Source organism: Astyanax mexicanus, chromosome 4 (assembly GCF_023375975.1).
Source record: "Astyanax mexicanus isolate ESR-SI-001 chromosome 4, AstMex3_surface, whole genome shotgun sequence".
NCBI classification, from domain to species: domain Eukaryota; kingdom Metazoa; phylum Chordata; class Actinopteri; order Characiformes; family Acestrorhamphidae; genus Astyanax; species Astyanax mexicanus.
The window spans coordinates 460,292-475,730 of record NC_064411.1 but is presented as its reverse complement, the minus strand read 5'-3'; the positions used below and the strand labels follow the sequence as shown (position 1 = coordinate 475,730).

At 40.1% G+C, this 15,439-nt stretch overlaps 1 protein-coding gene across 2 annotated transcripts in view; it reads left to right on the top strand.

Annotated features, from left to right (window-relative positions):
- The window catches only part of atp1a2a (ATPase Na+/K+ transporting subunit alpha 2a), a 62,417-nt gene that overhangs the window by 26,805 nt on the left and 20,173 nt on the right, over positions 1-15,439 (top strand). For both annotated transcript variants that reach the window (XM_049476516.1, XM_049476517.1), the window contains exons 9-18: positions 3,447-3,645; positions 3,999-4,111; positions 6,578-6,712; positions 8,156-8,235; positions 10,160-10,269; positions 10,609-10,784; positions 11,758-11,894; positions 12,942-13,092; positions 13,227-13,395; positions 14,543-14,697. In XM_049476516.1, coding sequence (XP_049332473.1) covers positions 3,447-3,645; positions 3,999-4,111; positions 6,578-6,712; positions 8,156-8,235; positions 10,160-10,269; positions 10,609-10,784; positions 11,758-11,894; positions 12,942-13,092; positions 13,227-13,395; positions 14,543-14,697 — 1,425 coding nt within the window. The remainder of the gene's footprint in view (positions 1-3,446; positions 3,646-3,998; positions 4,112-6,577; positions 6,713-8,155; positions 8,236-10,159; positions 10,270-10,608; positions 10,785-11,757; positions 11,895-12,941; positions 13,093-13,226; positions 13,396-14,542; positions 14,698-15,439) is intronic.

Below are 15,439 nucleotides of genomic sequence, written 5' to 3'. Positions count from 1 at the left end.
CTCTTTGGTTCTTTTGTCTCTCTCTCTCTATATCTTTCTATCTCTTTCTCTCTCTCTCTCTCTCTCTCTCTCTCTCTCTCTCTCTTTTTTTTCTCTCTCTCTCTCTCTCTCTCTCTCTCTCTCTCTCTTTCTCTCTCTCTCTCTCTTTTCTCTCTCTCTCTCTCTCTCTCTCTCTCTCTCTCTCTCTCTCTCTCTCTTCAGTTCAGTTCAGTTCAACCGTGCTTTATTGGCATGAATGTAACAATCAACACTATAGCCAAAGCAAAAACAGAAAACAAATAAAAATAATAATAATAATTAATAATAATAATGAATTAAAGAAAGATTACGTAAATACAATTACAACACAATAACTTATTATTATTTACAGGATTAAAACTTATAATTATTATTAATTATAATTCAAATAGAAGAAAAATAAGTGTGTGGAGAATTAATAAATGTGTAATAATAAGCAATAAATCATTATTTTAGAAATTAGTTATAATAATTGATATTGTTTAGTTTCTCTCCCACTGTTGCTCCCTCACTCTCTTTCTCGCTCTGTCTATCTCCCTCCTTCTGTTTCTCCCTCTCTCTTTCTCGCTTTCTTTTTCTGTCTTTCTCCTTCAGTCTGTCTCTCTATCTCTCTCTCTATTTCGTACTATCTTTTTCCATCTGTCTCTCTCTCTCTTTCTATCTCTTTTCATATTTTCTTTGTATTCCTCTTCAGCCTCCTGTCATTTCTCTCTCTCTCTCTCTCTCTCTCTCTCTCTCTCTCTCTCTCTCTCTGGTGTGTAAATTGTACTCGGAGGACTACAGCATGTCCACTTCTGTCTCTTGTCCCTCAGTCCCGCAGGCGGGCGGAGCTTCAGTGAACGAAAGAAAAACACTGCTCTCCTCTCTTTCGCCTCGTGCAATTCCAGTTTCAATTTGGATCCTGTCACCCTTCCAAATTTAATTCACATCTCCTGCTCTTTCGCACACACTCGCCCTCTCCCAATTCAATCCACACTGCAGTTGGAAACAGCTCTGCTGGCATAGCGTTACTCCATTACCGCGTCGCTAATACATTTTAAAGGCTGTGAATCACGGAAAACGCCATTTTCCTCCCCTTTCCTTCTAAATAAAAGAAGTTTGCTGGAAAACGCCAGCAGCCGTCTGACGCCAGAGTAACGTCAGAAAGATGCTGGACTTCTGATGTTCAGACGTTGAATTTTAGTTGAAAAGGAAAACCTGGTTGACGTCAAAACCCAAAGCTGAAATTCAGTACCGGATGGAAACCATCATTGGGTTGAACGCTTTCACCAATTTTAAACAGATGTTAAATAAACACCATTTAAAACACTGCAAACCAACAACAACCAACATCACCATTTAGCAGACGTTGGCTTTTGGTTATCAGGTGGTTGCTGAGTGTCTAAAACAGTGTTGAATGGTTACTATAGTATTCTAGATGTTTGCAATGAAATTGCTAAGTGGTTGCTGCTTGCACAAATATAACACAAATATGACACAAATATGAGTCATCAGAAGAAGTTTTAATGAAAACAGATGCTAAATAAACACCGTTAAAAACACTACAAACCAACAACATGTCAACATTTAGCAGATGTTGGGTTTTGTCGACCTTGGCGTTAAGTAAGATTACCTTTAGGTTGGAGAACAAAGTCATATATCCATCAAAAGCCAACATTAGACAAATTTGGAATTTTAGTATATGGACACCATAACTTAAAACCAAATATATTTTACCGTCTGACAATGTTGGAACTTTTATGTTAGCGAACATTAATATTAATTGTAGCAGATGTTGGGTTTTGGCCCCCATACCTTACTAAAATAGTTGTTTAGCAGATGTTGGGTTTTGGTCACATATTCTCACCGCTAGGTTAGTATTTTTTGTTACTTTTGTTAATGTGACATTTGCAAGATGTTGGCATTAAAATCACAGTCATTTAGTTCAACAGCATAAGTGTTAACTTAAGCTTGCCAGGTTTAGATGTAGCTTCAGTTTTCCAGCTTTAAATTTAGATTTAGCTCTCCAGCTTTAGTTTCCCCTTTATCTCTCCAGGTTTAGCTTTAGCTTTAGCTCACCAGGTTAAGCTTTAGCTTTAGCTCACCAGGTTTAGCTTCAGCTAATAATACAACTGACTCGCAGGCTGGATTTAAGTCTCATTTTTTAACATGAAGCCAGATGTGCTCTGCAGGGCGATAGTTTGAGACCCCTGCTGTAGTGCAACCTTTTTTAAAGTCAACAAATATACAGCTCTGGAAAAAATAAGAGACCACTTCAAAATAATCAGTTTCTCTGATTTTGCTATGTTTAGGTATGTGTTTGAGTTAAATAAACATTGTGTTTTTTTCTGTAAACCACTGACAACATTTCTCCCAAGCAAACATTGTCATTTAGAGCATTTATTTGCAGAAAATGTACAGAAAACCTTGAATAAAGCAAAAAAAAAAAAAACAAGTTGATATTCATTTAGAAACAACAATGCTAATGTTTTAAGAGTGATTTTTATACACAGTTTTCATGCATCTTGGCATGCTCTCCACAAGTCTTTCACACTGCTTTTGGGTGGCCTTATTTCACTCCTGGCACAAAAATGTAAGCAGTTCAGCTTTGTTTGATGGCTTGGGACCAACTTACATTTTACATGGTTACATTCAGAGGTTTTTCAATTGAGTTAAGGTCTGGAGATTGACCGTCAACTAATTTGAATGTCAGTCAGCAACCGCAGGGTGACATCAAGTGACCTATAAAAAGAATGGCAAATGGCAGCAGGGGTGAAGCTGTATGTATTGAATCAGTGTGTCCAAAATTTGCAGATGACTGTAATTGTGTTGGTTTACTTTAAACTAACTAGGAAAAATATACTGTACAGGTACATTTTAGTTCCTCACACTACAAACAAAGTAAACGTACCGTCAAATATTCATCATTCTCAAGTTCCAGTTGTGTTTTTTACAGCTCTAAAACTGGAACACATTGGCCACCTCTGGGGTTAAGCTGAGTATTCGTTCTCATTTACATTGCAAACATGATTTATAAGCCTGGAGTCGAGACAGAGTGCACAGAGGCAGCGTAACTGCAGAGGAAATACATTCCATAACTAAAGGGACCGAAGACGCAGCCTTGAGGGTTACCAGCCCTGTGACGAGCAGCCCGGCGTGTACCACCCTGGAGGCTGTTTCACACCTCCGTTTCTGAGAGAGCAGACGGTTCATATAGGGAAGCTAAACTGCAGAAGCAGACCGTTTTGAATTCATCATGATCGTCATGTCGAAACCATATTATGTCCACTCCCTTTGGCCAATAGCAATCTATCCCTTTAATGGTTTATTTATGTGTGTGCCAGTCATTTAATCAATAACAATCACCCTCCCCCTCTTCCCTTCCCTCTCTATTCCCCGTTTCCCTGCTCTCTCGCCCTCTCGCGCCCTCGCCCTCTCTTCTCTCTCAGGTGTGTCTGACGCTGACGGCGAAGCGCATGGCTCGTAAGAACTGTCTGGTGAAGAATCTGGAGGCGGTAGAGACTCTGGGCTCCACGTCCACAATCTGCTCTGATAAAACCGGCACTCTCACACAGAACCGCATGACCGTGGCCCACATGTGGTTCGACAACCAGATCCACGAGGCCGACACCACTGAGGACCAATCAGGTGAGAGCAGTTCATCTACAGTTACAGTAGATACAGAATCACCAGCGTAATCTGTTGTACCCACACAGCTTCGTAAAACTCCTGTACGCCAAAGAGGGGTCTGATTTCGAAACAACACCAGTTCTTTTTCTTCTTCTATTGTTTAATGGGTGACGTTAGCTTGCCTCAACTTCCTGTAACTTCCTGTAAATTCCAAACCACTTCGAAAGCCAGCCGATCCAGACCAAGAGCAGCAAATTTAGGTAATTTGGTCTGAACTATGTTTCACGGCAGCTTTCACACCTGATTTTTATGTGTGTGTGTGTGTGTGTGTATGTGTGTGTGTGTGTGTGTGTTATTCATCTCTTTCACAGGCTACGGGAGCTTTGATAAGAACTCTCCCACCTGGACCGCTCTGTCACGGGTGGCAGGCCTCTGCAACCGCGCTGTCTTCAAACCCGGACAGGAGGAAATCCCTATTCTCAAGGTGAACACACATTCTGACACACACACACAGTAATGCTTGAATATTATTATTATACACTCTTATTTTCTACGCCTCCACAATATGCAGTTATTATAGAGTTCCACTCACATAAAAGATGGCTAAAATTACGTCTACCGTCTGGTCTATTTTCATACATAAGGCACACTGAATTATAAGGTGCATTATGTGACACTAGTAAGGAACAGGGGTGTCGCCATGTTTTTCTTCTGATTCTAAGTCTCACCGCTGGGTGGTGGTGGTGGGCAACTAAGTAAAGTAAAGCTATGCTAAGTAAACAAAAGTGCAATTCTTAAAGCGGCATAGCGGCTAACTGCTAGCTAAATGCTGCTGGTAAATCGCTAGTAAATGCTGCCCGACAGCGCTACACTGAGGAACCCTCAGTGTTCTGGTAAGTCAGGGTGATATTAGCTAGACTACTAGTCTGACAATACTCACCTCTGAACAGCAAAAGAGGTAGCGCTTACCGTGGTTAACAGATAATTCTAATGCTGCTCCAGCAGTGCTAGCCAGCGTTAGCAGCAGGCTACAGTCCAATATACTCACCTCTGAACGGCGAAAGGGCTAGCGTGGTTAGCAGCTAATGCTAATATTGCTCCAGTCTCGGTTAAGAAAACTTCCCTGAAACTCCTGTATAACTCTGTACTTCAGCAGAGTAGCTTTACTCCTCTTTAATACCTGACTGGTAGAATTCATACATAAGGAGCACCGGATTATAAGGCGCACTCCATTCTCCATTATCTATCTATCTATCTATCTATCTATCTATCTATCTATCTATCTATCTATCTATCTATCTATCTATCTATCTATCTATATCTGTTGATTTTTGGGAAAATATAATAATTTTAAGTGTGTCTTATAGTTCAAAAAATACGCTACCTAGAAACCTAGCTAACACATTAGCACCCATTCCAACAGTAGAGAAATTCCAAATCAAACTTACCGACAGCCTATCAGCATTTTATTAAAACATCATCGTCATACTGTCTGTTATTTGCCATAGCTACAGTGTTTACGCTTTTTATCAGAGCATGCTGCAAAACACACACAGTCCCCAAAACACAAGGGGATTTGAGATTTAACGCTGTAATCTTGGTCAAAGCTGGAATTCGATATGGATTAAAGTTTTATACTGGTGGAACTGGTGCTAATTTGTCACACACTAAGCTAACTGTCTAGAGATTTCAGCCAAACAAGCAGAGCATCCTGCAATACACACTTCCCCCCAAAACACCGAGGGTTTGGGATTAAAACCAAACGCAATTGAAAGCTGAAATTGGGATAAGCTTTCTGCTGGTGGAATGGGCTCTGATTTATTAGCTGTGTATTTAAGCTATGCTAAGCTCATCACTGAGAAGAGGTTCTACTCCTGTGCTTCAGGTGGCGTTAGCGCTAACTAGCTAGCTAGCCAATTATATAAGATAAGAATGGTTGTAAATTGTTGTATTTTCTCTATCTCAGTTTCTGCTGCGATCATGTATGATCTGTATGTTACAGTATGTTCCATATCTCTGCACCTTATTCTCACCACACACATTTAGACTGTACTGCCCTGTCTATTGTCTTATGTCTGCTGTATTTATTATATTTATTGTAGTATTATATTTCTATGTAGCACTGTGTTGATTACAGGGGAATGTTGCATGTTGGGACTTGTACTCAGATGGAATGACAATAAAAGCCTCTTTACTTGACTCTTAACTTGATGTCATGTAAAACACCTACCATATGTTGCGCACTATCAATAAACATCTATTTTCCGGTCTATTTTATACAAAAAATGCACCAGGTTATAAGGTGCATTAAGCAACACTAGAAGGGAACAGGGATGTCGCCATGTTTCCCTTCTAATTCAGCAGGTCTCACCACTGGGTGGGGGTTAAGTTAAGCTAAGCTAAGCTAAGCTAAGTAAATAAAACTGTTATTCTTAAAAAAAAAAAATGATTGCTGGATGTTAATCTTCACAGATTCTCCCCTGAAATCTGTTTATTTGGGTGAGTAAAGCGCTTCCATTTATTTACAGTAAGCTTAGATTTCCAGATTTCCACTAAGGCTAAGTCTGGCAGCATTAACATTAGCAGCTAACTGCTAGCGCTAGCCTGACAGCACTTCCCTGAGGAACCCTGAGTGTTCTGGTAAGCCACGGTGATGTTAGCTAGAGGTTAGTCCCACATTGTTTGTTTTAATACGGTAAACACACAGACTACAGTCTAATATACTTACCTCTAAACGGTGAAAGGGCTAGCACTTAGCGGCTAATGCTAATACTGCTCCAGCTTCCGTGTTGGAGAACTAAACTGAAACTCCTGTATAACTCTGTACTTCAGTAAAGGGGCTGTATTGCTCCTTAATATCTGACGGATCGGATTCTAAGGAAAATTAAATGAAAATGAAAGTGTGTTAACTATGAATTTGGTGTGTGTGTGTGTGTGTGTGTGTGTGTAGAGGGACACAGCAGGCGATGCGTCAGAGTCTGCTCTGCTGAAGTGTATTGAGCTGTCCTGTGGGTCTGTGCGTGCACTCCGAGACAACAACCCCAAAGTGTGTGAGATCCCATTCAACTCCACCAACAAGTACCAGGTACAGCAATACACTACTAATATATACCTTTTCTTTATTCGGGGTCATATATATATAAATATGTTTTATGTACTCCAGGGGCCTTATTTTAGCAATCTATAGGCGTGCAATCAACCACACAATGCGCAGCTTGATTTAGGGGGTGTGTCAGTGTGTCTTTGCTATCGTAACGACAGGAAAAGTACTCGTTGCACTGCTCGAAACATGCAAAAGGCATGTACTAATTCTCATAATTAATCATGAGTGTGTTTTAGGCATAAAGTGAATTTAAACCATTGGTGTGTTATTTACCATTTCCCTTAAGAGCCAGATGTGTTCTGACGTTGGCAGATTGTTTTTTTAACAGTGCATCGCTTTTGCATTTCTCAGCGGAAGAAACTGTCCTGCTCATTCACACTGTGACGGTGTGCCAGCTGGTCATTTACGTCTGGCGGTTAACTGTTGTCAGGGTTCAAATCAGTCAGTGGTGCACCTGTGTTTTAAAGCAATATGCCAGAAATGTACCTGAACACACCTCACTTCCAGATTGCCTCACACATCAGTGTAGATATATTCACTACTATATAGCACTACTGCTATTTAAACAATGTAGGAGTAAAACATGAAAATAGACTGTTTGCTGGGTGAAACATAGCAGTAAGCATCACAAGGGGTGTAAAACAGGGCTCTATGTCTTCCTTATTGGAACCAAACCTAATAATAAACTGCATATAATTATTCTAAACATTTTTGTATCATGTTTATTGGCATAAAACACTATACCCAGTACTTTTAGTATTAGTCATAGCAACAGTATATGTTATATTGCGGTTTTGGGGGCATTGTAACTTTAAGAGCATCCGTTGTGTTTCCTAAAAACATCAGTAAATAAAAGTATGTTCGTTTTATTTTTTTAAATATGCATCTTCATCTGAAAAGTGTGTTCATTTTTTTTTTTCATTATTATACCACAAAAATCTAGTTAGGTGGGTGACGAATGGTCCAGCAGTTTAAAGCCACAACCACTATGATTGGGAGATTGCTGGTTCGAATCCCAGTCATGCAGCTTGTCATCAGCTGCCAGAACCCTGAGAGAGCACGATTGGCCTTGCTCTCTCTCTCTGGGTGGGTACAGTACAGTAGATGGCGCTCTTTCCCCTCATCACTCCTAGGGTGATGTTGATCAGCACGAGGCAACTGTGTGCTGATGTATAAGAACCGAGTCGCTGCGCTTTCCTCCGAGTGTTAGCGCTGTGATGCTACTCGGCAAAAAGGTTCAAACAGAGGCGGAGTCTGACTTCTGACTAATGAATATGCTTTTATAAATCACTACAAAATGAACATTTGATATAATTTGTTTTATGTTATTATAGGATGGTGTTATAAGGGGCTTTTTTTTCTCTAGTTATGAGTCTCCTCACGCAAATTCCAGCAACAAGCTTTTCCTCTTCCCCCTTCCTCTAGCTGTCCATCCACGAAATGGAAGACAGTCCCACAGGTCATCTGCTGGTCATGAAAGGAGCTCCAGAGAGGATTTTGGACAGGTAATCAATACAGCTGATCAGGACTGATATCTGTTTTCCTTCACTCTCTGGTCAACTGGTCAATCGGTAGCTACAGTGCTGAGTATTCAACCCCCATGCGAGCCATCAGCATCACCTGGATTGCAAACAAGAAAGAAACGAACCTTCAAAATATATTAATTCACAGTGTTTTTTAGTTTTGTGTAAGAAAATATTCTGTGCGAAAAAATAACTCATTGAAAAAAATCACTGTGCGATTGAAGCTCCAGATTTATACTCATTAAACAATAGCAGTACCGTATTTTTCGGACTATAAGGCGCACTTAAAAACTTTTAATTTTCACAAAAATTGACAGTGCGTCTTATAATACGGTGCGCCTTTTGTATGGATTTTACTCGTCAGGTTGTAAGGAGCAGTAAACACACACTCCGTGCAGCGTTATAGAGAGTTTCAGTGCTATACAGAGTCCAGAGCCGTGCAGCTCCGAGGCTGGAGCAGCAATAGCATTAGCTAGATGCTAACCGCTAAGCTAGCTAGCTTATTCACTGAGATCAGTATTATCTAAATTTAGCACTTTTAATACTGCTGGAGCAGTATTATTAGAGTTAGATGCTAATCGCTAAGCGTTCACCGTTCAGAGGTGAGTTATCAGCCTGTAAGTCTGTGCTGCTTTGCCTGGCTAGCATTAGCTAGATGCTAAGCGCTAACTCTCTCAGAGGTGAGTTTTATCAGCCTGTAATCTGCTTGTTTACCGTGTTAAAACAAGCTACGGGGGACGAATCGCTAGCTAATATCTCACTGTCTTACCAGAACACGCAGGATTACTCAGTGTAACGCTGTCGTTTAAGTTTGGGTTAACTTTACTAGTTTAGGTGACTAGCTAGCGTGCTAGCGGATAGCTATGCTAACGCTGGTGCAGCAAGCCTTAGTGGACATCTGGAAATCTAAGCTTACTGTAAATAAACTGAAGCACGTTACTCACCCAAATAAACAGTTTTCAGGAGAGGAATCTGTGTAGATTAATATCCAGCACTCGTTTGACTTTGAAAAAGCTAGATTTGTATACTGAGACGCTCCACCGGCAAGCGACCACCCCCGGTGGGGGAAGGGAAACATGGCGCCACCCCTGTTCACTTTGATATAGGCACCCTTTCTAGTGTCACTTAACGCGCCTTATAATGCGATGCGCCCTATGTATGGAAAAATAGCAGAAAATAGGCGTTCTTTGATAGTGCGTCTTATAATACGGTGCGCCTTATAGTCCGAAAAATACGGTACTCATATTGTGATAAAGTGATACATAATAAACCTTTTCTAAGGACACATGACAAAGACTACACTTGTGCATTTAAAAAAAATAGAATATCATTGAAAAGTTACTTTATTTCAGTAATTCAGTTCAAAGTGTGAAACTCATATATTATATATAGATGTATTAAACACAGAGTGCTAATCTAATTTAAGCGTTTATTTCTTTTATTGTTGACGATTATTATGAAGCTTACAGACAATAAAAGAAAACCCAAAAATCAGTGTCTCAGAAAATTAGAATATCATATAATGAGATCAATTGGTACTTTTTTTTTTTAGCAGCGTGGGCATTGCGCCAAATCCTGCTGGAAAATGAAATTCGCATCTCTATAAAAGTTGCTGGAGTTTTTTTAAACACCACATTTTCACCCCTGGACTGAGAAAAGTTCACCAACAGATCAGCTAGATAGGAAATTTTAGTTTTCAATCATATCCTGATATACTTCTATCCTGATGTAAATCAATAAACACTTTCTGTATTGATCAATAACAGTGATTACAGCACTTCTGTAACCTGATCTGATTAACTCTGATTATTGCTAATGATCAGTGTTCAGCACTGAGCAGCCAGTGGTAATAATGATTATTGGTAAGCGATAACTATATAGTTGTCACCGGTGATTGATCGTGCAGGTGCAGTACGATAATGATCAATGGAGAGGAGCTTCCTCTGAACGACGAGTGGAAAGATGCCTTCCAGGGAGCCTACATCGACCTGGGGGGTCTGGGCGAGAGAGTGTTGGGTAAGAAATAAATGAAATTATGTTCATTTTATTTATTTAGCGCCTTTCGTTCATAGAATACAGCTCAATAAATGAACACAGCAGCTTTCTGATTCACAGTTTAAGTTAAAATACGTATTTTTCACTCATTCAGCCAAACAATGAGAGTGTCGAATGTGTTCAGCACATCACTGCTTTAGTAAATGGAGTCTTATCACATCTAAAATCACTTTATTCACTGGTATCAAAGTAAATCTTTGATTATCCTCTCAGGCTAGGAGCATGTACTCTCATTTTAATCTGATTTCTTCACTCTGCACTGTGTTAGTTATTATAAATCACAATTTCTCTGTGCCGCAGGATTCTGCCACCTGTCCATGTCCGCCTCCCATTTCCCACGAGGCTTTGCGTTTGACCCTGAAGAGGTCAATTTCCCCACGAGCCAGATGTGCTTCCTGGGTCTCATGTCCATGATCGACCCTCCCAGAGCCGCCGTCCCCGACGCTGTGGGCAAGTGCCGCTCTGCTGGGATCAAGGTACCACCGGGCCTGGCTGAACGCTGATATGCCAAAAGTCATGGGACAGAGGAATGCACTGTAAATTGATACTGAAGCGTGGTTTTTACCGTTTTATTAGGGCTGCAGCTATCGATTATTTTAGTAATCGATTACTCTACTGAAAAATCGTTTCGATTAATCGAGTAATCGGATAAATATATATATTTGCTTGCCTTTCTTGTAAGTATTAAATATAGGGAATAAGTTAATAATAGAGGCATAAACATGGATTGGATAAGCTCGCTAAATTCTTTTCCCACAAAGTCAGTGGACAGGGGATGTTTTCAGAAACACTGAAGAAAAGACCTGTGGAATAACTGTGACAAATAAAGTATTTTTTTTTTTCCGTTTATTTACGTTTTACACTACTCAGATCTAATTATTTGACATAACTAAGACTAAATGACAATAATACAGTAAGTTCATGGCCGTGTTTTCCAGCCAGAGTAACTTTATCTCAGCTTTACTTTAATATGTATTTGTTTATAAACTCCACAGCGCTGTGTTTACATCGAGAACTTGTCTCCGTTGTAATAAACGAATCACACAAACACATTAAACAGTATTTTTTAATCCTCCACAGCGCTGTCGTTATGTTCTGAAGCTACACTGATGGTAATCTTATTTATTTGTTATGAGTTGTTATGAAATTGACCTGCTCTCTCTCTCCGCTCCAAAAACCTCCATCTTCTCCACTTCCTGCTTCCTGTGCGCGGGTGGCGTAACGCTAAGCGCTTTTCACATTAAAAGTCCGCGCTAAATTCCGTGCTTTGAATTTTAAAATGAATTAAAGGATTCCTCGACGCACAGCTATAGCTATAATGTTATGTAACTCTTTTTGAAAATGATAATTGCTGTTTTAAAAAAAAAAAAAAAAAACATTTTGCTGTGTTTTAAAAAGAAACACACACAAAATATTCCTCATACTGATGAGTGTAACTTGTTCGCAAAGGTGATCATGGTGACTGGAGACCATCCAATCACAGCTAAGGCTATTGCTAAGGGCGTCGGCATCATCTCTGAGGGCAACGAGACGGTGGAGGACATCGCAGAGAGGCTCAACATCCCTCTCAGCCAAGTGAACCCAAGGTGTGTATATTCTGTATTTACTGTAAGAACTGTTTTTTTTTGTGTTTTTTTATATGCATTCCATTAATTTCAGTATTAAATACAGTTAAATTAAATTAGAGCAGCATTATGTTGCATTTTTGCTAAAATGAGAATAGCTTCTGTATTTCTGTATCATGTGCTCCCCACTCTGCTAACTGCACTGTGTAACTCTGGTGAAGCGATAAGCTTATTTCTCAGCTTGTCTAGAAATGCATGTGTAAAGCATGTCTTTAGTGGTGGCTTAGAGAGCAAAATTCTCAAAAAAATTTTTACAAACTGTAAAAGAAGCAAAAGAAGTAAGCAATATACTAAGGCCCAATCCCATTTCACCCCTTGGCCCTACCACTTATTTACCAGTGCAACAGAGTGAAATCCCCCCCTAAAGAGCGCTAAAGTTCAATAACCTAGCTGCTGTTTAACTAGTTAACTTTAGGACTTTCTCTTATCTCTTCAGAAGAGAGGGAAATCGTGTGAAAATTAATTCATTAATTATTCTTATTGTCAATTCCTCTGTGATGGGGAGTTGAAATTAGCTTTGATTAGCTTTTATTTTAGTTTATTTTTCCGTTCTGCCTTAAATGATGCAGCCCCTGCCGTCTGTCGCACCATTTAAGGTGGAATGGGAAAGTTAACTGAGACTACTATCGATCGTTTTTAGGCTTGTTATGAAGAATTCGCCCATAAAACATTGAAGCTACACATTAAACTCTGGTAATATAGTGATAATCTTCCCTTTTGACAAGGAAAATATTTAAATTTGTAGGGGTTTTTTTGGTCGCTTGTTCTGCCATCTTACCAGCGATTCTTATAACCCTCGGTTTGAAGTGTGCCTCTGAAAAATCTCTGTATGAAGAGTTAACAAGCCCTTAGCCTTCCCCTAACCTACCCCTCCAGCCTAACGAGAATCGGAAGACCCCTACCCTACCCCTCGGCATGCACACGCAAAACAGAGGGGTATATAAATCTGTCCTGTCATTTTGATCCTTTGTGTGTGTAATATGTATTTTATGTGTGTGTGTGTGGTAGAGACGCTAAGGCGTGTGTGGTCCACGGTACTGATCTGAAGGAGATGAGCTCTGAGTATCTGGATGATCTCTTAAAGAATCACACTGAGATCGTCTTTGCCCGAACCTCACCACAGCAGAAGCTCATCATCGTGGAGGGCTGCCAGAGACAGGTAGGAGAGTGTGTGTGTGTGTGTTATATATTTATATATATGTATATATATATATATAAATATATATGTAAAATAGATAGAGTGTGCTTCAGTCGTGTGTTGCTGTAATATTTACTGGCTGATTGTGTCGGCAGGGTGCTATAGTAGCGGTGACGGGTGACGGCGTGAACGATTCCCCCGCTCTGAAGAGGGCGGATATCGGTGTTGCCATGGGAATATCCGGATCTGACGTCTCCAAACAGGCAGCAGACATGATCCTGCTGGATGACAACTTTGCCTCTATAGTAACAGGAGTTGAGGAGGGTGAGATTTTAATCGGGTTTTAATGGAGTAATGAGAAAACTGTGGCTTTTATGTGACTTTTTGGCCAAAAAAAGTGCCTTTAGTTTTTTTTTGACTGTGGCATTTTACTGAAAACTGGCATTTGTTAAAAAAAGTAGTTGAGCTAGAGTTTCAGTTGCAACTGTTGAATTGGTGATATTCTAAAATGATTTTATTCATGTAATATTTATTCATGACAGGGTGGACAGCTTAAGCTTGGAGACAATATTAAACAAAATTAGCATTATTTATGGCTAAACATGCAACAAAAACATCTTTATTATATTTTATTAAACCTTTATTTGATCAGGAAGTCCAAAATGTTTTGGCGGCATAAAACGCAGGTGCGCCACTGACTTATTTAAACCCTGACAACAGTCAATCATCAGAATCGTCTATTCCTATAGGTGCTCCCAGAGCTCTGAACACTCCTGCTTATTTAACGCACACACACACAACTTTTACATCAACAATAAACTTGAATAAAGAATAAAATAGCATTACTGTTCCCTTAAATGAGCTGCCGGTGTATCTTCACAGCATATCCTCAAAAAGCACAGCACCATTCATCCATTCATCCATTCATGTCTTTTGCGCATTTTGAGCCACAGCTCAACAATATCAAAGCACTGGTGCGCTAAAATAGAACCCACACTCTTATTTTAACCAGTGGTTGGTCTACTTAGTAATAATAATGTCTCTTTCAAAGCTCAAAAGCTGAAACAAATCTCCTCTAGCAATTAAATAACAGCGGAAGCATGAAACCATTAAAAACTACTGGACACACATTGATCACAGAGGTAATACCACATTAAAAACCCTGATTTAACCACTAAAACCACAGTGATTAGGGATAAGGCTGGTGTTTCTGATCAAAAGGCCGACAAATGTAGGCATTAGATACAGTAGGTGCCCTTAATAAAAGCCGCAGCGGTTAATTACACTGTGTAGGAGTATAAAGAAGAATGAAATACAGATTGTCAGAGAGAGAGAGAGAGTGATGGAGAGACTGTGAAATACATTGTGTTTTCCATGAAAGGAGCTTATATAAAGCTATAGAATAACACCCGCAGTGTGTTTCCTGCAGGGATTAACAGACGTGTCGTGTGTGTGTGTGTTTCCCCTGAAGGTCGGCTGATTTTTGATAACCTGAAGAAGTCGATAGCTTACACTCTCACCAGCAACATCCCCGAGATCTCCCCCTTCCTGCTCTTCATCATCGCCAGCGTCCCTCTACCTCTCGGCACGGTCACCATCCTGTGCATTGACCTGGGAACTGATATGGTGAGAGTCACACACACACACACACACACACACACACACCTATCTCTGCCTCAGTAGGTGGAGATAGCGATGTGCGGGAATTGTTATCAGAAGTCCAACACTACTAAACCTTAATCAGTATACACACAATAACAGACTCACTGACAAAATAACGGACCAAGAAGCTGATAGTTGGAAAGGAATGAATCTTTAATATTTAAGTTTTTTTTTAATTTTGAATGTATTGATGATATAAGTAAGTAATTACAATATTAAAGTGAAAGTATGTGTTTATTCGATAAATTGTACAATTGAACGCAAGCTTTAGTACCCGGTTGGGTGCCTCTAGAATATGTGCAGGTATACAGGTACCGTATAGCATCATACAGAACATTCACCCAGAGGTGTTGCAGCTTGGCCTGTAGATTCTGCTCTACACTCACTCTACAAGTTGCTGAAGCTGGCCCCCCAGTCAGTCCCATAAATGCATTGCAGTCTGGCCGAGGCATTCCTGGGCAACCCTTGCTGCGTGTGGACGAGCATCATCCTGCTGAAAGATTACATTTGGAAGGCGCAAGATGTCCTGAGCTGTTAGTGTCCCTCGCGTGATTACTAGAAGTAACTGACTGTCGTATATATGATGCTCCCCAGATCATCACACAATCAGTGGGTGATGAGGACACTCATCACAAGGCCTCCGAACTTGAACCTGATCGAAATCTGAAATCGTACTGATTCTCTCATTTTGCCGTCAGCTGTTTCT